The 27173-nt window shown below is 38.3% G+C and overlaps 2 protein-coding genes across 8 annotated transcripts in view; one reads left to right on the top strand and one right to left on the bottom strand.

Annotated features, from left to right (window-relative positions):
- The window catches only part of PLCE1 (phospholipase C epsilon 1), a 316408-nt gene extending 306543 nt beyond the window's left edge, over nt 1-9865 (top strand). For 3 of the 6 annotated variants that reach the window (XM_082854109.1, XM_082854105.1, XM_082854107.1), the window contains 4 exons: nt 23-232; nt 4870-5028; nt 6490-6708; nt 7038-8079. In XM_082854109.1, the coding sequence (XP_082710235.1) occupies nt 23-232; nt 4870-5028; nt 6490-6708; nt 7038-7226 (777 nt within the window). In that variant the 3' untranslated portion in view covers nt 7227-8079. Of the gene's footprint in view, nt 1-22; nt 233-4869; nt 5029-6489; nt 6709-7037; nt 8080-9814 lie in introns of those variants that run through there. The other 3 variants (XR_014326723.1, XM_082854106.1, XM_082854108.1) reach the window with 3 other exon arrangements.
- The window catches only part of NOC3L (NOC3 like DNA replication regulator), a 45352-nt gene that overhangs the window by 1503 nt on the left and 16676 nt on the right, over nt 1-27173 (bottom strand). Inside the window, exons 11-21 of one of the 2 annotated variants that reach the window (XM_082854132.1) lie at nt 26151-26282; nt 24476-24556; nt 24043-24143; nt 21432-21504; nt 21282-21345; nt 21129-21200; nt 20584-20765; nt 19445-19573; nt 18663-18760; nt 15659-15743; nt 15205-15329 (exon numbers count right to left, since the gene is read on the bottom strand). In XM_082854132.1, coding sequence (XP_082710258.1) covers nt 15205-15329; nt 15659-15743; nt 18663-18760; nt 19445-19573; nt 20584-20765; nt 21129-21200; nt 21282-21345; nt 21432-21504; nt 24043-24143; nt 24476-24556; nt 26151-26282 — 1142 coding nt within the window. Of the gene's footprint in view, nt 1-9514; nt 15330-15658; nt 15744-18662; nt 18761-19444; nt 19574-20583; nt 20766-21128; nt 21201-21281; nt 21346-21431; nt 21505-24042; nt 24144-24475; nt 24557-26150; nt 26283-27173 lie in introns of those variants that run through there. The other variant, XM_082854131.1, reaches the window with a different exon arrangement.

Raw genomic sequence — 27173 nt, 5'->3', positions numbered from 1 at the left:
TTTGCCTTTGTTTTTTCTTTAGAGTCTGACCATTGATCAAGACACCAAACCTATTGCCACAGACTATTTTTTAATGGAAGAAAAATATTTTATATCTAAAGAAAAGAATGAATGTAGGAAACAACCGTTCCAGAGACCCATTGGTCCAGAAGAAGAGATCATGCAGATTTTAAGCAGCTGGTTTCCAGAAGAGGGATATGTTGGCAGGATTGTCTTAAAAACCCAGCAGGAAGTAAGTGTGTCCTGGGGCAGCCTACATTGTAGCAGCTCATATGTAACTCACCACCTCACCACTAGCCGCCTGCCTCAACTTCAGAATTTCTTATCATTGCAACTTGCTTTATAGTCTTCTTAAGTAAGTGTGGAGAATTGATTTTATTCTTCTGCACATATTCAGAATGTTAACTCTAAGTTACAGAAATTCGGTCTAAAAATCATCCCTTAGGAAACAAAGGGAGAAAGAACTGAAGGATTCCTTAAGCATGTCATCAGTGGTGCATCCAGTGTTTTATCTGTTTATGTGAAGACATGGTTATGAGGGTCACAGTAGTGTGTAATGGAAGGCCTGGAGGCATTTTGCGTTTGGGGGTTTGTTGCCTGTTCAAGTTTTAGCTAACAAAATGTTTTGTGCTAATACGTGAAATAACAGTATTTCTTTGAAAATATTCCATAACTTTACACAAAGTAAGAATAACCTCTCAGCCTTGGTCCGAATTTGTAACAATATTCCCATGATCATTCTCATAACGGAAACAATACGACTGCCCGTCAGCTCCAGATTCTTGGGCTCCTGATGGGGTTTGCTGATGGAACACATTTTTTTTTTTTTTAATAAATTGATAGGAGCCCACTAACTTACTTCGATTTTTAAAAAATGACATATAAGATCATTACACAATCATACCTCATAAGTCGATAATGAAGCAGTTGAATCAATTCAACAATTCGATTAAACAGATATTTATTGAGCACCTAAAATGTGCCAAGCCCTGTTCTAGGCACATGATCTGACTCTTTGGGGCATGTAATAGAGCTGGGCTGGTAAAACGCCCATTGCTGGTCCATGCTTGCTGGGACACAGTAGAGATAAGGAGCCCATTTTCAGCATCATGTGTTACTTTTTCACTCTCTACCTAACTATGAACGTGGCCTGCAGCATCCACAGAACTCCAGCATCTCCTCTGGGAACCAGAGCCACTGCCTTCCCTCCTAACATTGCCTTAGATGATAAAAGGACACTTGCTTTAAGCAAAGAAACGTACTTGTCTCCCTAGTGTCCTCTCCCCATCAGACATACAAATTACTAAGACGGAGGAAAAGCAATTCTAATAATAATAGCTTTATGAGAAAATAGAGGGCTTAGCTGGATTTTTGAAGCCATCTTTAATTTCTCTCTAAATTTTTTTCCTGTTTCTAATTGTCTTTGTCACATGTAAAAAAGTATCCTAGAAATGACAATTTCAGTGAAGAAGTGAGTTTGTTAAACCATATCTTTGCATCATGACTTACAGCATTTAACGCTCTCAAGCACCCACTAGTTTGAATGATCTCATGATGTAATGGAAACCATTCTACACAAAGAAAACAGGTTCAGAGAAGTTAGATCATGCCAAGGTGAGAAGGAGACAGCACTCAAGTCTTATGGCTTCCAGGTCAGTGTTCTTTCCACTACCCTGTGCTGGCCAGGCTGGAGTTGCATCAGTCTCCGTGGCTTCTCCCACACGCACTGTGGGAGGTGGTGAGCAGGAGGAAACATGGGCAGCCTGCTGAGTGTTGCCTTGGAACTTCATCACATGGTTGGAAGGACCAGGAGTAAGGGGTGCCCCATATGCAACTTAAAATGTATATGACAGGGCTTCCCTGGTGGCACAGTGGTTGAGAGTCCGCCTGCTGATGCAGGGGACACGGGTTCGTGACCTGGTCCGGGAGGATCCCACATGCCGTGGACCGGCTGGGCCCGTGAGCCATGGTCGCTGAGCCTGCGCGTCCGGAGCCTGTGCTCTGCGATGGGAGAGGCCACAGCAGTGAGAGGCCCGCGTACCGCAAAAAAAAAAAAAAAAAAAAAAAATGTATATGACAGCAGGCAATAGAGACATCGGGAACAAATGTTTAATAAAGGCTGGTGGAACAGAAGCATTTTGAAAAAAGGAGGAGAAATTAGAGGGGAAGCATTTTCTGATGAATACAGTACAGCAAGTTCTCCTTTATATGCCTTTGTTGGGAGAAGAGTTTCGAAATGACTGAAGTACATCTCAAAAGATAACATCATATTTCATGTATCTAGGCTTACCGGCTGCACAGCAACACACAGTACAAATTTACTGATTGACGAAATGAATTCAGCATGCATTGAATGCAAGCGGACACTGGCATAGCTGATAGATTTGGGCTATAAGTATTTCCATTTAGTTACTTTGTGGAACTAGTAACATAAGCAGTTTGCCCATGAAGCTGCAGTCTGTTACCTCTGGTCTTACCTGCCTGCCTTCTATGATTTTCTTGTCTTCTGGGCTCTCAAGCTGTTAGGTATCTTCCTATGGTCAATATGCTGTCCTCTGACACCTGCTGGATTTGAAGTCAGACAAACCTGGCTCTGACACAAATTAGATGGATGACCTTCAATGGCTCATCTGAATTCTGTAAACCTCTATGCCCTAATTTGTAAAATCTATGAGAGGAACTACCCTGCTTGACTCAAAAAGATTATCGTGAGACTCATGCCAAACATGTAGACAATATGTAGAGAAATGCTTAGTAGACTGTAAAGGAATATGCAAATGAAGGTTATTGTTATGGTCATAATCTATGGCTTCTGATGTGGCTGAAAACGGCTTAAACATTAATAAGCTCTGAGTAAAGCTCTAAGGAGTGCTCTTAGAAGTATTTCCCAGTGCATGGTCATTGGGATATTTTATGTGGCAACTTAGAACTTTTTTGTTTTTTGTCTTGCTTACTTACATCCTAGCTTTCAGAACCCTGAGATTATAAATTATGTCATGTGAATTAGCACCGAACCCCACTCCCCGATTGGTTAAATATATTATAATCAATGCAATGACATATTATGCAAAATCTTTAGGAACTGACATGAAATGATGATCACAGTCTTTTTTTTAATAATATTTATTCTCTCGTTTATTTCTTTTTTATTTATTTATTTTTGCTGTGTTAGGTCTTCGTTTCTGTGCGAGGGCTTTCTCTAGTTGCGGCAAGTGGGGGCCACTCTTCATCGCGGTGCGCGGGCCTCTCACTATCGCGGTCTCTCGTTGCGAAGCACAGGCTCCAGACGCACAGGCTCAGTAATTGTGGCTCACGGGCCCAGTTGCTCCGTGGCATGTGGGATCTCCCCAGACCAGGGCTCAAACCCGTGTCTCCTGCATTGGCAGGCAGATTCTCAACCACTGCGGCACCAGGGAAGCCCTCACAGTCTTTTAAGTGGAGAGAAAAAAGGAGTTATAGAATAACATAGGTACTAGAGTACAGTCTCATTTTATGTAATAAAAATAGACAATGGCTCTCTCCCCTTCACGCATAATATGATGAATGGGGTCAAAACAGTTCAGTTGTGTAAATTCTAGGGACCACGACTGCAAGCTTAATGAAATGATTGGGGCGAGGCTGTGTGCCTGGTTGGTGAGAAGCCCCAGGAGCCAGTCCTTTCTGGTCCTGGCTACAGTTTGGCGCCACCTGGTGACAGTTGTCCATTTTGACTTTAAAATCAGTGGGGACTATTCTAGGTCCTGGGGCTGGCTGGACTTTCCAGGACAATGACAGTGATTCTTGGAGTCTTCTGGTTAGGTAGCACCATTTCTGTGGCCTGATCTGAGATTAAGCTAGAATGCTGAGGACTGGAGGGCCTTCCTGCCACATCCTCACTTCCTGAGATGGGGTTCCCTACTGCTCACTTGCCTTGCCTCCCCCTTGCGGAAGACAGCTTTACATAACCTCATTTGACAGGGGCCATTTGACGATCACATTATATCTAAATTCACATAATTCCAGGGTTTCTTTGTATATATTTATTCACATATACAAAAATACATTTGTATTTCCATAGCAGATGGTTAAAAGGATATGCAACCTAATAACAGTGGGTTTTTTTTGTGGAGAATGAGATGGGAGAGGTGGAAGAGAAAAAGAAAAAAGGTAGAAATGGGAAGTTTGCCTTTTTATTGATATATTTCCTTACCGCTTGAAAATTTTTTAAAAGATACATGTCTATAGATATATCTGTGTATGTAATATATAATTATATATGTAAAATTCACTGAAAGCCAGCGCACCAAAAGCCATCTAACCTGAGGACCAATTCTCATAATTATTGAGAATTTTGTCAATATTCCTTTCGATGTGACTTACTTCCAGTCATTGTTTTAGCCTTTCCACTGTGGGTTTTGTTCATCCAGCCTGCCTGAATGCCGATTTTGCATGTTTTACGTTTCAGATGTCTAGCATTTCTTAAGTGCTCAAGGTCTGTGGGGGAATGGGTAGATTTCTCTTACATGTATTTATTGTGTTCTTATTTGGCTTTTAGTAATTGGCAAAATGGCATATTGTCTTTTTACAAATTTATCTCTAGCTGATTTGGACTCAAAATCCACAGCTAATAGGAGCAGATCTACTGGCTTGTTCTGGACCAAACCTTATCAGCGTGTCAACATCAGCAGAAACTTACAGTACTTTCCTCCTCTAAGAAGAGATGTAAATCCTTTTAGAATAGTTTATGAAATAGTAACTAGCGTATGGAATATAAAGCTAAGATGTTGTTTCCACGTTACCAAGACCCATGTCAAATTTTTGCTGGGCTTTTCTTTCCTTATTCTACATCATCTTACCATCTACTCAGACTTTTCTTCTTTTTTAACACAGAACCTGGAAGAGAAGAGCATCGTTCAAGATGACAAGGAGATGATCCTGAGCTCAGAGGAGGAGAGTTTCTTTGTCCAAGTGCACGACGTTTCTCCCGAGCAGCCGCGGACAGTCATCAAGGCGCCCCGCGTCAGCACTGCGCAGGACGTCATTCAGCAGGTGAAGGCCTCCCCTTCCTCCCCTCAGTCCTGTCCTCAGTGTGAACTATTGGGACAAATCCGATTTCAGCTCCCTTTGTGAATGAGGTTTTAGAACAAAGGGGACCTGACAAGGGAGAGTGTGCCTCTTAAGGCTGGGGAATACTGATTCCTTCAACGATACTTGCCCAGTACCTACTGTGAGTCAGGCTCTCTCTGAAGCCTCAATAATGGATCTAGAAGGTGGCTCTGCAGAGCGGGAACGTCATCATCCCAGAAAGGCCTAAGCCAATACTTAATGGCCATCTCTCAGGGATCCTTCAGAGGACATGAGGAGGCCTCCTCTCACCCTCTCCCCTCCTCTGGTCATGCTTCTCTGTGTACATGGCTTCAGAGAACTGTTTCCTTCTTTTGGAGCCCTGTTATGGTTTGCGTTTATTAAACACTCACTTGAGAAGATAGCGTAACAGTTACCAGACTCTAGATCAGATTGCTCCAGGTGCAAATCCCAGCTCTACTTCTTACTAGCTCTGAGAGCTTGGACAAGTTATTGAACCATCTGTGCCTTAGTTACACTGGTGTGCTGGTAAACTGGCTCGCTTCAAAAAAAAAAAAAAAAAGGCCCTGATTTTGTAGCATTTGCCAGTTTCTATCTTGTAAATCCTCCCACCACATCTGATTCCAGTGGACTCCAGCACAACACCATGTGCTAAGCTACCATGCAGATAACATGGAGATAGTACATTAGCACTTTCCTTATAGAGTTATTGTGAAGATTAAGTAAATATATGTAAAGCACATTCGCCTATTACAACACCTAGCACATGGCAAACACTACTTAAGTGCTATTTGCTATTCTTATTGCATGATAGTTTGGTTAATATTAGCCTCTTTAATAGACCTTGAACTCCCCAAACTATATACAGTATCTGGGACATAGTAAGCCCTCACTAAACATGTGATGAGTGAATAAATGCATAAATGAAAGATAATCTTGTACTAAATGAGAAGTGAGACCAGGTAAGTTCTAACATCTAAGACTCTGAGATGAAGAGGGAGCCTCGTGGAACAAAGAGGCTCCCGAGGGTCAAGATTCTGTCCCTCACGGTCTGCATGACCTTCCATCTCTACCAGCTTTGGTGGAGGCAGAAAATCCAGTTCAAGTCTTTTTTCTGTTACTTACTAGCTGTGCATCCACTGGAATCTGCCTGACCTCTGTATGCTTAAACTTCCTTGTCTGAAAAATGGGCAGAGTAACACCTAAATCATGGACGGTTGTGAAGCTAAATGAGGCAATGTGGGAAAGTTCCTATAAGCTAGCTACAACTACGACAATGTATAATGAGAAGTGGGATGACATGATCTGAAAGACCCCCTCCATCTCTTAAAGTCTGGTATTTTCCCACCTCAAAGTCTCATCTACAGTGAAGCAGGTGTTGGAGATAGTGTGTCTTTATTCAGTTGATCATAACTTGTCTTTCAGACCTTATGCAAAGCCAAATATTCCTATAGCATCTTGAGCAACCCGAACCCGGGTGATTATGTGCTTTTGGAAGAGGTGGTGAAAGACACTGCCAACAGGAAGTCTTCTACCCCAAAGTCCTCCCAGCGTGTCCTTTTGGATCAGGAGTGTGTTTTTCAAGCTCAAAGCAGGTGGAAAGGTGCAGGAAAATTCATCCTTAAGCTAAAGGAACAAGTGCAGGTAAAGTGCAAGGTTATTTTTCTCTCTTCACAAATTATTTGATATTCATAACTACAGTGTAATCAAACTCAGGAGCTAGTGAAATCTAGGAGAAAGTTCCCGAGTCAAGGAAATTAGTCGGAAGAATGTTGTTTGGCTGTTTTCAGTGTGTGGAAAGAAATGTCTTCCCCTCTGAGCTTCCACAGTCCTGAGAGGGGAATCCCTCAGCCCTGCTTTCCAAAGCTCTACTTACTAGAAAGGGAACAGGAAAGGGCTTTTTCTGATAGTGTCATGTGATTGGGGACCCTGGCTTTAACCTAATACCAATGGAAGATTCTCGTTTTCCACAGGCATCCCGAGAAGACAAAAGAAAAGGCATCTCTTTTGCAAGCGAACTCAAGAAGCTCACCAAGTCGACTAAACAGCCCCGAGGACTCACATCACCTTCTCAGGTCTTGGCCTCCGAAAATGTCCAAAACAAGGAGGAGAAACCTGTGGGCGGCTTGTCCTCCAGTGACACGATAGACTATCGACAGTGAGCAAGGGTAGCACATTTTACCCAGGTATTCTGAGTCATTGCACTGTTCTGAAACGGGGGGGTCAACTTACACTACTTTGTAAGACACAGTCTGTACACTGTCGTTTGTCTTTTCCAAGAGGAGGATGTCCCTGAGGCAGGTAGGAATGGGACCCTGCAGGAAAAGGGCTCTGAAGACACACATCACTCCAGCACTGATAATTTTAGATCTCCTTATTTTGTAGATAACTAAAGGCCCCAAGAGGACAACAAACTTGCCCAAACTACAACAGCCTTATTTCATCAGACACAGAACTGTCTTAATTACTGGTAACTCACATGAACATTCTTGAAGGGCTGCTATGGGCCACTCAGCTTTTATTCCTTTGGATTTCTAGTTTGATGTTCTTCTAATTTAGGACTGATTTACTCTCAACAACCTCAACTTATTCTGCCTCAATTAAAAAATGAAAATCTGGCATCCAGGATGTAATGATTAAAAAGAAAGCAAAATGACATAACAGCCTGCGGTAAATCATGCCTTTGGTTGCCAGCTTACTGCTTGGTATTCACATACAGAGTAAATTTCATTCTGTCTTAAAACAGACTATATGGAACCTGAATTTAAAAAAAGAAAAAGCATGTGAGGAAACCAAACATAGATTTCTTCTTTTCATTTAGTTTCTTAATGAACCCAAGGGATTATTAACGCCCACCTTTCACCTGTTCCATCACAGTTCTAAGATTTAAAATTCTCGAGACCACCTGCACAGTGAAGGCACTGTTGCTTATACTACAGAGCTGCATCATCTGTCTTCATCACAATCAGATATTTGTAGAAGCTCATAATTAAAGAATTTATTAATATCTCTTGACAGGGCCAAATGTGACTTATAACAGCCCCAAAGAAGGCTGATACATTGAGCCGATGTTTAAGGAGCAACTCCTAAAACAACTGGTGCCCCGTATACACTTACAAAGAAAGCTCTTTCAAAACAGACGAGGCCAAATACAGGAAACTGCCTCCTCCAGAACTTCTGCACATCCCATTATCTTGGGTCAGGGCTTTTTAGGTTCTGTAAGCAAAGACTCATCAGGAAGAAATCTCGGCTCTACGGCAGCAATCCACATCACACAGCATCAGATGATAGTGAATATGCAGAGAATAGTGAGGCCCCGGGCGTTCCAGACTCTGAGAAGGCTCAACGCCCATTTTCTGTTGCGGGACCTCTGGTATCCCATTTTTAAAGTTCAGACTCACTTCCTTTCCTGCCACAGTGTCACCGAGACAGGCAGTGTCTCCGAAAGCCCAGTGAGCTTTAGGACTAAGTACCATGCTAAGCCTCTCCAACTTTTGGAAAGTGACAGTGGTAGTGGGTGTGTGAGCACACAATAAAGACAGTGATCAAAATTTCAAATATTGTTTTCCATATCAAGAACCTAGCATCAAATAAATCACAGGTGTGATAATGTTATGCACACCTCTCTATTATAACCTCCGTAATGACAGAGTGAAATTACACTCTGCACATAAAGAGCCCTCAGTGTGCCAGAAGATTAATAAGTACGTAAGAATACAACTCCACTAGAAATTTGACTTTAAAATAATGTGCCTGCTATAATGAGCATTACTAGTTGCTTATATTTTAGGAGCGTAGGGAGGGTGGTGGTGATTGAGATGATTGCCTTTGGACTCAATTTTCCTATAGTAAGCAGATATTCAGAATCAGTCAATTGACCTCACATCTGTCACTAAACTTGGGGAAGCTCTTTAAAAATAGCCATTGAGGGACTTCCCTGGTGGTCCAGTGGCTAAGACTCTGCACTCCCAATGCAGGGGGCCCAGGTTCGATACCTGGTCAGGGAACTAGATCCCGCATACCACAACTAAGAAATGAATGCTGCAACTAAAAGATCCCACATACTGCAACTGAAGATCCTGCACACGGCAACAAAGATCCCTGTGCTGCAACTAAGACCCAGCGCAGACAAATAAATAAATAGATAAATAAATATTTTTAATTAAAAAATAAAATAAAAATAGCCATTGATATAATAGTAATAGCCATTGGTGCATCTATGGGAATACAGATCCCATGTTATTAATTTTACAAATGGTGTTTCGAAGAAAGCATTTGTGAAAAAAGAAGGGCCTTTCTGTATATGCTCGTAAGAAAAAAAGTTTAACATTTTTATTGCTTTCTGAGTGATATATTTCATGTTATTTTTTCTGAAATATTCACCTCTAAAGTTTCAAGTTACCTCCTAATGATAATCTAAGAATTTCTAAACAAATAATTAACTTACTCAACTAGTTGACAGAAGTCCACCTTTTTTTTTTTTTTAAAGCTGAACAGTTTAATTATGGTTTTTTAAAAAAAAATCTTTCTAAAGAATGTGATGTTCCAGGGCAGAAATAGCCTAATGTTCCACCTCCCAGGAACATCATGTTCTACCACTGTGAGTTTATAGGAAATAGTCTCTCCCCCAAACCCAGTCACCAGAGCTTGGGTTTCTGTTGGTTGAACAACCTTAAACCTTGCTACACTATGAACATTTCTGCTCCTTCACTTTAAAGAGACTAACAAGCCTATGTATACAATTTTACAGGTGAAGATCTTTGGGCAAGAAGTTATAAAGTCAAGAATGAACATGATGGAAACAAATATAACTTCCTTATTTTCATTAGACTTAAACTGGAAATTGATGATTTCTGAACTTGCAATATGAGGTCCACACTGAGGTCAAGCAAAATGGCACAGGGCTGGCTAGCAACCAGTTTCCTGATGAAGCAAAGAAGCCCAGCAGACTGCCACTTCACATGTGTCAACAGTTGGAAAAACCATTGCTAACCTTGCGATAATTGACTTAGAACAAGGGTCAACAAACTTTGTAAAGGGCTAGACAGCAAATATTTTAGGCCTTATGGGCCATATGGTCTCCACTGCAATGACTCAACTCAGCTGTAGTGCAAAAGCAGCCATAGACAGTACACACGTGAATGAATGTGGCTGTGATCCAAGAAACTATATAAAGACACTGAAATTGTAATTTCATACAATTTTCCCATGTAATAAATATTCCTCTTTTGATTTTTTAAAATCATTTAAAAATGTAAAAACTATTCTTAGTTCAAGAGCCATACGAAACCAGGTGGCAGGCTGGATTTGGCCATAGTTTGCTGACCTGACTTAGAAAACTGGGAACAAGATGCAGAGGTATGAAAACAAGCAGGCTAGTTTAGTCATACATTTTATGGCTGAGAATTGGAAGATTCTGGGCATTGCAAGTGTAAATATGTCCTATAAGATTCATTAAAAATTAATTCAATTTAGTTTCTATATTGTGTACCATTGTGAATTCTGTAGTATTTCTTTTTAGCTACAGAATGATGTTGGGTTTTTTTATGTTCATTGCTTATATATTCACAGACTTTTGGTTTCCATAAAATGAAGTTAGAATAACGTATATCTACTGAGTTGTGACATCTTAACAAGAAACTTAACCATGTTTTTAAAGCAAAAGTAGATTGTTGGTGTTTATTTATTTTACTAGGTCTGTACTGACATTGTACCTATATATTTATTATACACAGCTTTCTTGATACTGCTTGCAGATTAGAAGCGTTAGTTGGTCTATCTCACTATTTGAAGACAAATCTCCTAAAAAGAAAATGTACGCTCTGGATATCTGAAACAGGCCAGAATTGCATGTAACTTGCCATTTAATGTAAATTATTTTAAAAACCTTGCTGTATAAAACTATCATGTACGTGTAAAGGATTCTTCTTATTCTTGGCATGAAGCAAATTATGATTTTTAAAATGAAAGGTGTTCCTCTAAGTAAAATCCAAATTTTATCTTTCTATTGACATTAAAATTTAAGATGTTTTTCTTCAAATTATAAAACACACTAAAAATCCTAACCTTTGCTTTGAGAAGTTTTTCACCATAAAAAATGAATAAAACAACCCCCAAGTTCTTTGCATACGCTAACAGAAGTGTTAAAAACACACGGCCCAGCTTTCATGTTACTGGAAGTTCTGACTGAGTCAAAGCTTTAATGCTAGAAGAGCCACATTTGCTTGTCAACAGAATTCAGGCTATTCCAGTTTGATGTCATTTGTACAGTGCTACAGGTTTCTTTTTAAATCAAATAATCAGTCTACAACAAATGTACAATGCTGCCTCATTTTTTAAAATATTCCAGAAACCGTAATCAAGTTTCTCTAAACTAAGAGGCATTTTTTCCTCTGGTTGGGCTCACTGTGTCATAAAAATTGGGTTACTGGTCTAACTGGCAAGAGTCAAGATGAAAACTGTGCAGAGTAGCGAGATGGAAAGCAAGACCGGTCTCACTAGGTTTATCACTTGGCCTTCACTCTAAGCCCTGCAGCGCCCCACCCCATGGCCCTTAGCACAAAGTCTGAAACTTACCTTGAGACTGCAAGGGAGACTAGGTTTTAGCAAGTGACTGAACCCAACCTCCGGCCTATGTTGCAACCCAACTTGATGGTTCATTCTGAGGTGAAAGGACATACTCTGCTGTATTTGAGTCTTGGGGACTTTAGGGGGGACTACTCTACTATTACAGCTAACCAGCACAACCTGGTGTTTGCCAAAAGTAGGAAATTTTGATTTAGATCGTCTCTGAATTATACAGTTATATTACTATAGCAAATGAAAGAAATTATCCCATTTAGAATGCATCTAAAATAGTCACCCACACTATACCCATTACTACTTCATACTTTCCATACCATTAAAAATTTGGGTAGCAAACCTTCATCAGTAAAGTCGATGTGGAAAAGAATCTAAATAATACAAGCTGGCTGAAACCCCCACCAAGTGGGAGAAATGAAGGGTATGGTGCCCACAAGCACGCAAACCCCAGACCGGTTGGAACCAGAAGGTTGATGATGCTGACTCCCACTTACGTCACCATCAACCAATCAGAATGTCCATGAGCTAATGGTGCCCTCTTTGAACCATTACTATAAAACTCCTCACTACCCGCTCCAGGTCGGGACACACAGTTTTGAGGGCATTAACCCCCTGTGGCCCCCTTTGCCTGGCAAAGCAAGAAGCTGTTCTTTTCTACTTCACTCAATAAACAAACAAACAAATATGCAAACTGTATTTACTACAAGATTTTGAAAAAAAGTATTTTTAAATGCTTCACTAATAACAGAAAGGAGCATGAATTCTGTTAGGTGGCGCCACGTTTAAGATTATGATCGCTGGCAAGAAAAGATTAGAACAAGAATCCAATGTGATGTGTGATGCTGGAAAAAACATTAACTTCCTCTCAGTCACCTCCTCTGTAACTGTTTGTTTCGCAAACTAACGTGAGATTATATAAGGGTGTGAAGGAGTTGAGAATAAGTTTGAGGATAAATCTGCAGGAAGTAACATTATTTGTGCAGAAAGTGCCTTCTTAAAGGAACGTCTCTTTTCGTGTCATCCTTACCAAGTAAAAGTTATTTATAAATTCTCTAGCTGGGGAAAAATATGGAGTCTAGACTCAACAAAAGTGAGTCAAAAGTCAAATTTACTTTCACACTAAGGTATCCCATCATGATGGCTCTGGAGACACTGGAGGCTCACTAATGAAAGGGGGCCTCCCCTATGGCTCCGTATGTTTTTTTTTTTTAAACACATCTTCCCCTTCCTCTGTTCTCTCCCTTTCTAGTACCTCTGTAGACCTCTCCTCTTCTGCCAGACACCCGAAGGCCTTGCTTAATTCTGGAAAGTAATCAGAGCTTGCGTACTGGCCTGGTAAAACTGAATTAACTAAACCACAAAGCTCCACAACTCTGCTCCCATGCCAGTAAGGAGGATTTTCCTGGCTGGTGTCTGATCTTGAACTTGGCATAGTGAGAGGCAGCCTACACGGAAAGAGCTCTCTAGCGGGCTGCCTCAAACACTTTTAGTTGCTTCTCTTAAATCAGCAGCAAGGCAAGAAGAGGAGAATACCTGGACCCTCCAAAAAGTTGTTAGAAAAGGAGACTGCCTCTTACACAAAGCCCAAACTTGGGTCAACATGATACAGTACATTGTTAACAATTTATATGTTCTCTGCCATTTCTTCCTATCAACTTCCTAAATGCAGTCCTTGCATGATGGCTAAGGATTCTGACAGGAATACCTGAGTGTTTTTGAAATGCTGAATCTCCATGATTACCAAGCTGTTCGTACACATCTCTTAGATACAAAACATACTATGCTCAAGTCTGCCATCCAGCAGGCCTCTGAAACCTTCCCTATTTCAGATGATACAGGTCTCTGAACTTTGAAACAACTCACTCTGACACTGAATTGGGTAATGTTGTGTTCAAAAAAATGTGTGAATGCTCTGACTCAACATGCAAGGGCATGGAAGACTGAGGCTACGTCTTATGCCTGTTATTACCCGACTTCACTTTTAAGTGCGTAGCACAGTGCTAAGCACATAGTAGGTGCTCAATATTTATCTTTAAATATTAAAAAAACAGACATCGAGGCTGTAGTTTATTATAGCCTCAGGGTGTATGTTATTATTAATGACTATAATATTTAGTTCTGAAAATGAAACTCATCAGTACAAGGCTACAGAAGTTAGTGCACAAATGTTTCATCCTCAAATTCATATAGGATATTCAAATACAAGATGTATAATTATATGGTCCCACTGTGATTCGCTTATGTGTAACAAGGTTAAAAGCATAATACAAGTGTGAAATAGTTGATGAATTTTTATTTTAAAATTGATTTTTCATTTAAACTATAGTTTTTGCTGCCAACGTGAAATATAAATGTATTTGTATATGTTTGGAAAATAAATGATTTGTGACATGTACTGGTCACTTGTGCTCCAACGGCAAAAGACCCCTTGGTCATCTAAACAAATATTCATAACATTCCTGAACTTTAATATCTAAAAAGTGCATTAAAAGCAAGTATTTATATAATGAACCACACGTTTCTCACCATTAAATAATCAAGCCTAAAAAAATTGATCTTAAAAACACTTTTTAAAACCACATATAATATGCTAAAAGATTAACATGTGTCATTAAGCTGATATTCCCCACTCTGCTGGAATGATAAAGGAACATTCTATTTTCATTTACTTCATGAGAAAAAAAAGAACTTTAAGCACTACCCTAGGCCAAAATATTTGGCTTCTACAGCTTTGAAGAAATAGATCTACTTAGTTGGACTGCTGTGCATTTTTTAAAATGCTCACTAGAAAGCAGAAAAATGCAGCTGTTTTATTCAGCTATTCACAGTAGAGGATATTTATAACCTGGTCATGAAAACACTTATTTCATAAGCCATTCCTAGAATATGGCAATAGCTGTCACATAAAATACTGCTTTTTAATATATTCATAAGAATAGGCATTTCATCTGTTAAAAAAAAAATGAAGGGAGAAAAAAAAAAAGCCCCTCGCTGGGTACCCTTTATCCTTAAAACAGAATGGTAAAGAAAGTCTCAGACTTGGTTTTTTCCACCATCACCCTCCAGAGCATGTCAGAAAATGCGACGAACTTCAAAGAGACTAGAATCACACTCAAACTTTCTTTGAAAGTAGCCATGATGAGCATTCTTTTTCACAAATGCCAAATTAGGTTACTTCTTGAAGCATATCGTCCAGTAAGAGCCAAAGAACCTGGTATCCAATTGCAAGCTATTTTTTCTTTTCTCAAAAATTTTCATAAAAATATATACACTCAAATTTAGAATGTTTCTCACTTCCATCATGGTGGTACAATAAAAAAACACTTATTTCGTTATTAAAAAGTATTTGGTTATAAAGAGTAACTGAATGGTAGAAAGCAATCTCATGGTCTTGATTTTCCTGTGCATATTTTCAGAATTGGGGCAGAACCCTGTGCCACACAAAGGATAATTCTTCCTCCTCAAGAGAAGGTCCTAAATTAACAATATATCTTTATGTGCATCTGCACAAACACACAAATATACAACAAAAGTCCCGACTTTTCATTTTTCTATTACCGTACTGATGTTTCCAAATATTTGGTGAAATCCAGAGGCGACTGAGTAGCAACTTCACTACAATGTCTTTTGATTAGTTGACTTATCTCTTCACTTAAAAATGAATCCCCTTGTAAAACTTTATCCTGAAAAAATATTAAAAGTATGAGTTAAAAGTTTGCTTATGCCATAAGCAAAAGCCAAGCCGTGAGCAAAGTTAAAAATGGCAACAGCTGACACCAAACTAACACATGAAAAATAACGACAGGTGCTGGGTCAGGTCTTGGACATATCAGCCATATCCTGCACTGAATGAAACAGTCTCCTGACTGTCTCTATAGAATTCCAACCCCAGAAATCTATCCTACCATCAACTCCTAGCACGAAACAAGCAAGTTGAAATCAGGTATTAAGAGACATATTAATTTAGTTTTTATTTCATCCTTTAAAAAAAATAATGAAAAGTGTCACATACCTTCCTTTTGGAATTTGAAGATTCAACAGGAGGATTGAATGTCATTGCTGCCATGCTATAAGCCTCAAAAAGTTCTGCAGGAGAGCTATAATCACAAATATAAGAAAAGTAAAGACACCATCATATCTGTGTAACTTGAAAATATTTAGATTGTACCCACAGAATTAGACTGTACACAGAGAAAACAATTAGATTGTACTCATTATTCTAAACCTAGATATAACATAATCCTGCTTTTGTTTTTGTTTCTTTTTTCTCATTAAAATCTTCTTTGTCCCAGTTTTATTTTCTTCCAGTTCTATTCAGATATAATTGACATACAGCACTGTGTAAGTTTAAGGTGTACAGCATGATCTGACTTGCATACATCATGAAATGAATTACCACAATAAGTTTAGTGAACCTCCATCATCTCACATAGATACAAAATTAGTGAAATAGAAAAAAAGTTTTTCCTTCTGATGAGAACTCAAGATTTATTCACTTAACTTTCATATATAACATACAATAGTTTAATTATATTTATCATGTTGTACATTACATCCCTAGTACTTATTTATCCTATAATTGGAGGTTTGTACTTTTTGACTGCCTTCATCCAATTCCCCCTTCTGGTAGCCACAAACCTGATCTCTTTTTCTATGAGTTTGTTTGTTTTTGAAGTAAAATTGACCTACAACTCTGTTAGTTCCTGTTACACAACATAGTGATGATTTGATATTTCTATACATTTCAAAATGATCACCACGATAAGTCTACTTACCACTTGTCATCATACAAAGATATTGTATAATTATTGACTATATATCCCACACTGTACATTTCATACCTGTGACATTTATTTTGCAACTGGGAGTTTGTACCTCTTAATCTCCCTCGCCTATTTCTCTCCTCCTCCTAACCCCCTCCCCTCTGGCACCACCTGTTTGTTCTCTGTATTTATGGCTCTGTTTCTGTTTTGTTTGTTCGTTTTGTTTTTTAGAGTGAAATCATACAGTATTTGTCTTTCTCTGACTTATTTCACTTAGCATAATCCCCTCTAGGTCCATCCATGTTGTTGCAAATGGCAAGCTTTAATTCTTTTTTTCATGGCTGAGTAATATTCCATTGTGTGTATATATACCTCATCTTCTTTATCCATTCATCTATTGGTGGGCATTTAGGTTGCTTCCGTATCTTGGCTATTGTAAATAATGTGGCAGTGAACATAAGAATGCGTATATCTTTTCTAATTATTGTTTTTGTTTTCTTTGGAAACCAACAAAACACACGTATATAAAATAAATCCTAAATCCCCATGTTATGACATCATTATCCAACTAAATCCACCTCAGAGAGGTCTGGTATACATTTAGAAATATAGGTCTGGACAAAAAGGCTGAGCAAAAAGCCCTCAAGCTCAATATGATCAAATCCCAACTCAACCAGTTATGTGAACGATATGCAACTAAGTGTAAGTCAGTCATGAGAGCATAGGCATGGAGTCACCTTCCACGGATTTCAATCAGCTCAACCCTTCAGCTGTTTGTCTGGATTGAAAGCAAGGAGAGGCCAATCAGGACAGAATAAATGTCTATACCCATGCATGTAAATGAATCCTTAATGATCTGAGATTGGTTCATATTCTCCAAAGGAGATTGGCAAGGGATGCAATCAGGCTCACATCCCAAGCTCCACTCCCCAGGGGAAGCCCATCAAGAGTCTCCCTTCTCAAGCCTTTGGGATAATCCATTCAACTTCCTCCAGAAAAGGAAACCTCTGGCATAAATGAGGCAAATGGTGAAGATCTCTGACAAAAACATACCAGAAAAGGATTGTGAAGAAGTGACAAAGAATCATTTTCTCCTTTTCCTTTCGAAAAACAAAGCCAGGGTACAGGTGGGAAGTATGAAGGATGAAAGAAGTAAATGGCCATTTTACTATTTAATAAGAGCAAAGGTTATCTCTATCCTACCCAGAAGGAAAAGGGTTTACAGGAAATTACAATATATGTCTCATTTAGAGAGGGATACATCTGACTACTGCCTTGTAAAAATATAGACCTGTTTCATCAAACCTCTCAGTATTTCAAGAGAAGCTGGAAATGATTTTTGGCGAATTCTTCCAATATTTAAAAGATACCAACCAATTAGATTCTTGTTCAAACTCTGAAGAGGCCAGAAAATCTTGCCTACAGGTCACTTGTCTGTGATCTCTGATTTAAAGAAACCAGTGGGCTTGCAAAGGAGGGGAAAAATCTGCAACAAAATATTAATTCTGAGTGATGGGAATAATACAAGGGTGTCATACCATTTTCTCTTCTTTTCTGTATAACTGAAGTATTTCCTAGTTGACTTTGTGGGGGAAAAAACGATAATTACTACTGTTTCAACTTCTCTGTACGAATTTTTTTCAGATCAAAAAGTTGTGGGAAAAGAAACTTCTTTTAGAAGGACGCTTTTCCCCATTTGGAAGCGTGTAAGGTGAATGCTGGAAGTGCCAGTCCAAACTCTCACAGGTCGGGGGCACTGAACAGAGATGGCTATGAGGGCCAAGGAGAGAAACTGCTCCCTTCTGGGTGGCAGTGTTCAAAGCACTTCTTTTCTCTCCCTCCTCACTTCTCCCTTTCTTGTCCTAGCAGAACCATTTGGAGGGGGAAAAAAAAAGGTTCTGTGGATGGACTCATGGACCTTCACATAAAGCAAATATGGCATCATCTTATTAAATGTTGAACCTAAGTAATGAGCATATGGGGATTCACTATTCTTTCTACTTACCTGTATGTGTGAAACGTTTTATGACCAAAAAAAAAAAGGTTAAGTAATTACTCAAAACAAACTAACAAAATCACAGTCAGCAATGTTTTCTCTTTGGAATAATTCAGGAATATGAAGTGGACCAAGTCCAGATAACCAACCAGCACTTTACATTTTGAAATCTATTACTTTGTAGAACAGACTTCTCATAGTCAAAACAGCTATGAACTGAAATTTGCAGTTCTATGATAAGGCAATGCTAATACTACCTTCGGCTCAACTCTGGTTTGAGTGCTTCCGAGCCTTCGGAAGGGGCTCCAGCGATGAGGTGAGCTGCAAATCTTTGCACTATAGGATGGTAATGTCGCTGAAGGGGAAACAGGACAACCATATTTTGCACGGGTCAATATTTTATAAGATACTAGCTATACTTTAATAAACATTAATTTTTTTAAAAAACCACACATGCATATGTAATTCATTACAACCACATACCTACAGAAAAAAACAGTATCTTTGCTTACAAGATTCCAACACAAATCTGTTTGATGACCAAGTTCACTGAAGTAGCTTAGTCTTGCTTTTACAGTATGAAAAGAAAAATCAAAAGGCAATTTCTCTTTCAGAGTGAAAAAAGTTAGTTTACAACAGGTTTCCTAAAATATATTTCCACTATAATGCTGCTGCTGTCCGCACTGTAGGATCACAACGTAGGTGAAACCCTCTTGAAACTGGCGGGCCGCAGGCCTCTGGAAGTCCCCCTGAATAAGACCCAATACAAATGTGCCTGATAACATATCTTCTATTCTGAATAGTGTCAGGGAGTGACTTCAAGAAATCTCACCCCACAATACTGAAATCACTTTCTGCTTCCTTAGAAAATGCATCTCAACATCTTAATAGTAAGAGCAAAGTGAAATGTACAGTATTTAGACAGGAATTCTATGAAAGGCAGTCCCAAAACAAAATATGTTAAGTTCTCTGGCAATTATAACTACTTGGGGGAAAAACTGAAAAAGCCCTCACAAAAAGGGGAGGGGGGGGCTCTTACCCTCAGTGCATGCAATTCCCAAAGAGCAGTGTTCTGAGCATTGCAGTACTCAGGTTCATCCAGCTCAGGAAGGAAAACTCCACTACCCTGAGATTCATTGTCAAGCAACAGATCTGTTTTGGGGAAAGTCTGCAAAAATGTCACATAAAAAGAAGGATTAATTAAAGTAATATTATTAATTTTAAGAATGTTATTGGATTCTGTACTTTTACATAATTTGATTTTACAGTTACATAAGAGCTATAAGCACATGCACTTTATACCTAGTTTTAATTTTTGCAATTTAAGTTTATTTCACAAGAGAACAAAAGAATATTAGCTTGCTTTGAAAAGAATTAATTTTATCTTGCAAAAGAAAACAGATTTTCTTTCATTCAGCAACCCCACTTTTAGGAATCTTTCCTATAGAAATAATTACATCAGATACACTTATAAGAATATTCACTATAGCATCATTTATAATAGCAAAAAAGGAAACATCTTACATCCATCAAAAGAAAAATGTAAAGTGTAAAAGCCAGACTGCCTAAATTTAAATTCCATCTCTGCCACTTACTAGCAGTGTCATTTTAGACAAGTTTCTTAAGTCTCTCTGGACCTCAGTTTTCCCCATCTATAAAATGGGAACAATAATAGTAGCTACTTCACAGAGTTGTTATGAAAACTGAGTTAATTTTTGTAAAGCATTGTAACAGTGGAATTCATACAGTAAGAACTATGTATTTGTTAAACCAATAATCATTAAAGAGACCAAATAGCTGTATTTGTACTGACACAAAATGTGTTCATCACCATTAAGTGTTAAAAAAGAGTTGTAGAACAATATTGTATATCATAATCCCCTCTCCATTAAAAAAGAAAAAAGTTTTGTTGTTTGTGTGTGTTTAGTGTACACATTTATAAATGAATTTTTTTAAGTTTTCTGGAAGGATACCCACCAAATCGTAAAAATGGAGAGTGTCAGTAGGGGTGGAGTGCTTTCCTTTAATTTTATGTACTTCTTTTATCACCTTGTTACAAGTGTGAATTACTTTTGTAATTAAAATAATAATGTAAACGGAGGAAAAAAATGTGCATCAAACAAAACACCATTGTTGCACTGTAAGAACTTAGCTCTATTCGTTTGCATCACTACTTACATGCATTAATATTCTGTTAGTTGCTAAAATGCCAATGCTTGAATTTGGAAGCACATGAAGAGCAAGGGTACAAAGGCGCTTGATGAAGGCAAGGGCCCGCTGCTGAGAAACCTGCTTTCTGCGCTTAGTCAGCATGACGTCAAGGCACTGGAGGACGATCTCAACACCTTCATTCGTAGCACCTAAAACAGCAGATATACCCTTTGGGGCTGTTCTCATTACTTTTTCATTGTGCAACTTCACTGAACTTTGGAAAAATCCAAGAGGAGCGTGTCGCACCTGTCCCACATCATTTTCCTACGGAAACGATGAAGCAGTGCCAGGCTGCTCACACAATAATGTGAGTTGCACTGCATCTCCAGTCAATTCCAAAAGTTCTCTCACTCCAAGTCTCACTTAAGGTTAAATACAGATGTGTAGCACTGGCAGGCCAGCATTTTATATACCTGCTCCTATTTCTCAATTTTCATTGACTATAATTCCAGTCACAAAATATTCTTAGAAGATAAAGATTTATTAAAGACACATTATCTAAACATACATACCTGCATGTAACTTGAACAGTGTTTTGTAAAGATGTGTATAGAATTTCATTGGATCAATATTCAGAACATCACCTTTGAAATGAGAACAAAAATTAGGTATGTTAAAGCCTCCAAAGGCAAAGAAAACAAAACTTAATCAAGAAAGTACCTTACCTTGCCCAGAAAGAACATGAAAAGCAGTCTGGACACAGTGAAGACTTTCTTGATAGCTTAGGTCCTTAAAACGGAGAGGAAAAAAAAAAGGATATTAAGAATAATTACAATTTATATCTTAAAAAGTAATTCATTAGTAGAGTTACTTACACCAGACTCAATGAGAGAATGTAGAACTACTAATAAATCATCAAAAAACTCCACATTTATAAGGTGAGCAAACCTAGAATCAAACAAAACTTAGTTAAAAGGTAACCTAAAAATAGACATAAAACAGTTAAAAATTAAACCTGACTTTAAAACCATATTTTCAATATTACTTATTTCAAAATGTTAGCTATGATGGAGATGATGGTGATTATCGATACTTTTCATTAATTCAGACTGGCCTCTTTGGACAATTCATCCACGACTGGACACTATACTCAGCAGGAATATATGAGGCACTAAACAAACTAAATATATTTCAAAAATACTCCTACCCAGAGAAAGAAATTGCTAAGAGCAAACAAGTTCTCTGAGTCAAGTTGACCAGGTGTCCAACAATGTTCTAAGTCACAAAGGAGTCAGCAGTTACAGCTTCTAGAAAAATGGGGCAGGAAGAAGGAAAGGAGGAAAGATTTTGCTATTAATTAGAAAATGGACCCTATGAAAGCTTTAAAAAGAAAAGAAAAAATCTTGGAGCTAGTGTCTAGTTCAGGCTCAGCAATTAATTACCTATATAATCCTAGGTAAGAGCTGACTGTCCTGGCCTTCTATTTTGAAAAATAACTGAGATCATTCAATAGAGTTAAAGAGAAAGAATCATGTGAGCTACTAAATGTAAGAGGACTCTGTACACTATAAAATATCAGGCACCGAAGTAGTTAAAGTCAGGATATCTCTTCAATATTAGTGCAAGAGCCTTTGACACTGTAAATCGTAGAAGAAGGAAGGACCTCAGAGGTCATATATTCCCTGTGTATTGGTACAACCTTTTTGGGAAGTAATACGGCAATATTTATCAATATTTAAAATGATCATACTCTTTGACCTAGCAATATGTGCACACAAGTACACTGAAGATATTTCCAGTGTAGCACTGGGGACTGACCAAATAAAGTATTAAATATCCATGACATGGAGTATTATGAACTTAAAAAGAAAAGTGGGTCTATATGTGCTAACATAGAAGGATACCCAGAGTAACTGTTTATCCAAAAAAAAAAGGAAGTTACAGAACAGTATACATTTATGTGAAAGATTCAATTTCTATGAAGGAAGGCAGGTGGGCAGATTTACATACTGATATAGGAAGGAAGGGAACTTGTGATCTTTTAATTCTTAATTGCATTATTTGAATTTTTTAAATGAGCATGTATTATTGAAAATTTGTTTAAATAAACAAATTGGTCATTAGAACTTCCCTGGTGGCACAGTGGTTGAGAATCCACCTGCCAGGGCTTCCCTTGTGGTGCAGTGGTTGAGAATCCGCCTGCCAATGCAGGGGACACAGGTTTGATCCCTGGTCCAGGAAGATCCCACATGCCGAGAAGCAACTAAGCCCATGTGCCACAACTACTGAGCCTGCGCTCTAGAGCCCGTGAGCCACAACTACTGAGTCCATGTGCCACAACTACTGAAGCCCACGTGCCTAGAGCCCATGCTCTGCAACAAGAGAAGCCACCACAATGAGAAGCCCGCACACCGCAACAAAGAGTAGTCCCCACTCGCCACAACTATAGAAAGCTCATGCGCAGCAATGAAGACCCAACACACAAAAACAAAAAAGAAATTGATCATTAAAAAAAACAAACAACAGGTCCTACCTAAGGTAAGAATAATCCCTTCTCTATGAACCTCTGACCAACCTCTCTTTCAATGACAAGACCACACTATCTTATAAGGCAAAGCATCTCATCACCAAATAGCTACAGTCATTAGAAAGTAATTTCTTCTACATTGAACCAAATTTGCCTTTTCTCTATCTTCCAGACATTAGTCCTATTTCTAAAGCTGTGCTGTCCAACCCAGCCACTGGCCATTAGGGATGTGAAATGTGGCTAGTCCAAACTGAGATGATGTGCTATAATGTAAAACATATATGACTTTTAGAAGATACAGTATGAAAAAAGCCATGCCAAATATCTCACTAATGTTTAATCTCATTAATGTTTTGACATTAATGTATGTCAAAATAATATTTTAGATAAAATGAGTTCAACAAAATATATTTAAGTTAATTTCATCTGTTTCTTTTTCCTTTCCAATGTGGTTAACAGAAAATTTAAAATTTCATATGTAGTTCACACTATGTTTCTATTGGATAGCACTGTTCTACAGGACAATACCTCAAATAATTGTAGAAAACTATCCTGACAACCATTATTCTGGCTCACATCCCCCACTAGGTTCATTAGTGTTGACAGAATACAAGAAGACCTATCTTAAGAGAAACAGATTATGCAAGACTAAAAACTGACTACAGAACAGAAGGAAAGCAGAACTGAGGGACGAACCCTAGGGACAGCGAGAACTAAGTAATAAGTAGGAAGAAAGAGTTAGCGAAGGAGATTTTTAAAATAAAAGGTTTGAGATGAGAAAACCAAAAAAGTGCAGTGTTATGAACAGTTCCAAGGAAAAGCTGGTGACAAATAAAAAAGGAATGAGAACTAAGAAGGACACCGGGTCATCATTAGTGAACCCTGTTTAAAATTCATGGTTACCTCAGTCTTATTGATTTAGAAAGAATCTAAAAGGCTTCAACCTACACAGCCCTTACTTGGCAAGACCTTCCAGAACTGCTGGCAGGAGAGGTGACCTCTGGGCCTTCTTCAATATTCTAAAGTAGGTCACAAACACAATATTCAGAGTCTCTGTGTGCTGCAGAACAGACAAAATGACTTCAGTATAACCTAGTATACTTTCTCCCGAGTTACCACAACTACAGCTTTCAAAACCCAACCTTTTCTGTGCTTTCCCATCACTCCCCACTATTCAATATTAAGAGCTTCAACAAAGCAGAATGAAGATACACATCCTGTGATTTCCTAAAACTAGCATCATCGATCACATTTATCATTTCTTATACATCATGTATCTAAGCCTCATGAAATAAACCAAAGTCATACAACCACAAGTTGAAGCAATAAATCTCTAGTTGAAATCATTTAACAAAACATTTTAAAAGCATGAGAAAACGTGAAACTGCCTACCAGTTTAAGTTTTTTCTCAGTACTCTCCGAAGCTTCTGCCTCCCGAAGCTCTCTCTCTAGTTTCTCTTCTGCTTTCTTCCACTGAAAATAGATTTAAAAAAAAGAGTATACCACTGAATGAAAAAGCTACCTTCAGAGAGGCATTATGCCAATATTATGAAACACACACAATAATACCACAGACCGTCTACAAATATAAGCAAAAATAGAAAAATGGATAAGAAGCATCCATAACCCAAATTTATGGCAGTGGCTGCCTCCTCGGAGGACGGGAGAAGGATGGGGCTGGAGAAGGGACAGAGGGACTCCAACTCTACCACCAATGGTTTCTTTCTTTTCAAGAAAGAAACTGAAGTATATTAATATTTGCTCAATCAGAATGGTAAATACATGGGCTATATTATACTACTCTCTGTAGTTTTCTGTAATTTAAATTTTTTCAAAAAAAGAAAGAAAGAAAGGAAGGACATGCTGAGCCCAGAAATAATTCTTATTGTTTAATCATCTATAATGTGGAAACCAGTCATCAACAATGCTTCCCAAACTCATTTACATACAATGCATAAAACCAGATACTATACATACAGAAATTCAACAGAAAACCAACTTTTTTCCACTCCCTTATGCTGTTAGAGCAGCAAACAATGGTTGCTAAGCTGCCTGAGACACTGGGGACTGACTGAGGAATGGCGTTTCCTTCCCTCACATGAAGCTGTTAAAGAGCTGCTTATTGGGCCTTCGCTTCCCCACTAGCCACATACATGCTGTTCCTAACAGGCACATCCAACGTATATGAGGATGGTATGGTATAAATAATTTAAATATTTACCTTCATTTGTTAACAATCATTAAGTCTATTTTGATATTCCTGGCTTATTTTCAAAATTTATTAGACACATTCAAAGATGGATCTCCCTGGAAATTATTTTTTCCTTTGTTTTTATAACCCATTTGATAACCCTAATAAACTGTTTAGAAATGTTTTGAGAAGTGATCATAATAATGGTGGTGGTGGTAACTAATGTGTATAAAGTGTGCCCAGCGCTGCACACTCTAAGTGCTTTTCCTATGTCATTATATTTAAACTACACAATCACCCTGCAAGATAGATGCTATTTTTAGCTCCATTTCTCAGAATATTAAAAAAATGTTTCCAAAGTCTCATAGTAAATAAACAAAAGCCTGGAATTTCAACCTAGTCTTCAAATACAAACCAACAGAGAAAGTAGATTCGACTAAAACCTACTTTGTTGCCAACTTCACATGAATGCATCCTTTCTGTTAAGGAAGGAATCTGTGTTATCACGATGAATCTAAGCCAGCATGGGGACTTCCCTGGTGGTCCAGTGGTTAAGACTCCGTGCTTCCAACACAAGGAGCACAGGTTAGATCCCTGGTTGGGGAACTAAGAGCCCACATGCTGAGTGGTGCGGTGTGGCCAAAAAAAAAAAAAAGCCAGCACGGCAAGAAAACCTTTTCATCTACTGCTCTCTTTGCTAATGAACTGTCTGTTTAAGTTGATTTAATAAAACATTTCTTGCAATAACTGGAGAAAATAAAATTCTCTAAATATCAGAATTTTAAAATATTTATATCTTAACTATGATTTTTACCTGTGCCTATATTATGATTTTAATCTAAAATCAATTAAAACAACAAAGGAAATCAATCAAACCTTTCTCTGCATTCTTGATAGAGTTTTTCTCTTTTCCTTGAAAGTCATGAACTTTTTTTGTTTATTAATATCCTCTGTATCTTTTTTCACTTCTACTTCTTTGATCCTTAGGCACAAGAATGTTTTTAACATCTAGTATTGAAGAAAACACAAATACACAGCTTAATATTTATATTGCCCTCAAATACTTTAAACAGAATAAGCATTCAACAGTGTTCTTCCTTCATGCCAAAAAAACCCAAAATACAAAAAACTTTGAAACATCTTTTATCACATTTTACACAAAGTTCTATTATCTTTTTGTTAAACGTATTCAGTAAATTTTGTCTATGAAAGGACACTAGTATTTGGCTAAATACACATAATATTACTTTGCAGTGGAATAAGAACAAGGAAGAGAGAACACTACCTGGCACTGGTAGATAGGATTACAAAGAGTAGACAGGTCAGGAAAAGGTTTGGACCAGTATGGGAGAAGACGATATTTATTAGACATTTCTAAACCAGCTTTAAATTCCCAAACCAGATTCAGTTTTGCAGTTAACAGTTCTAATCTTTTTTTCCCAACAAAAAAAAATGAAGACTAGTGTTATTAAGACAACTTATTTTTCTTCCGGCCAGTGGGTCTCCAACTTTAGCAAACATCACAATCACCTGGAGGGCTTGTTAAAGCACAAAAAGCTAGACCCCATCCCCAGACCTTCTGATTCAGCGGGTCTGCAGTGGGGCCCCAGAATTTGTATTTCTAATCCAGCTGATGCTGGTCCAGGGACCACATGTACTATTGCCTTAAGCCATTCAAAAAAGTTCAGAAACTAATTTAGAAACTGATGTACTGTGTGCTACAGCAACCATCCAAACACAAAGACAAAAGGGGTTTAAAATCCTACGTTTTCTGGGGAAGAAACCACTCTACTGACCTGCAATCACAGCAGCATTCTTGGAGAAAAAATGAACTACAGGTTTGTATTCTTCTGAGGTTCCAATATGTACATTTGGAAGAAAGCTGAGAACTTCATTTAA

Source organism: Leucopleurus acutus (assembly GCF_964270905.1).
Source record: "Leucopleurus acutus genome assembly, chromosome: 14".
NCBI lineage: Eukaryota > Metazoa > Chordata > Mammalia > Artiodactyla > Delphinidae > Leucopleurus > Leucopleurus acutus.
Note: the sequence above shows the minus strand (reverse complement) of the source record. Positions and strands in the feature narration are given on the sequence as shown.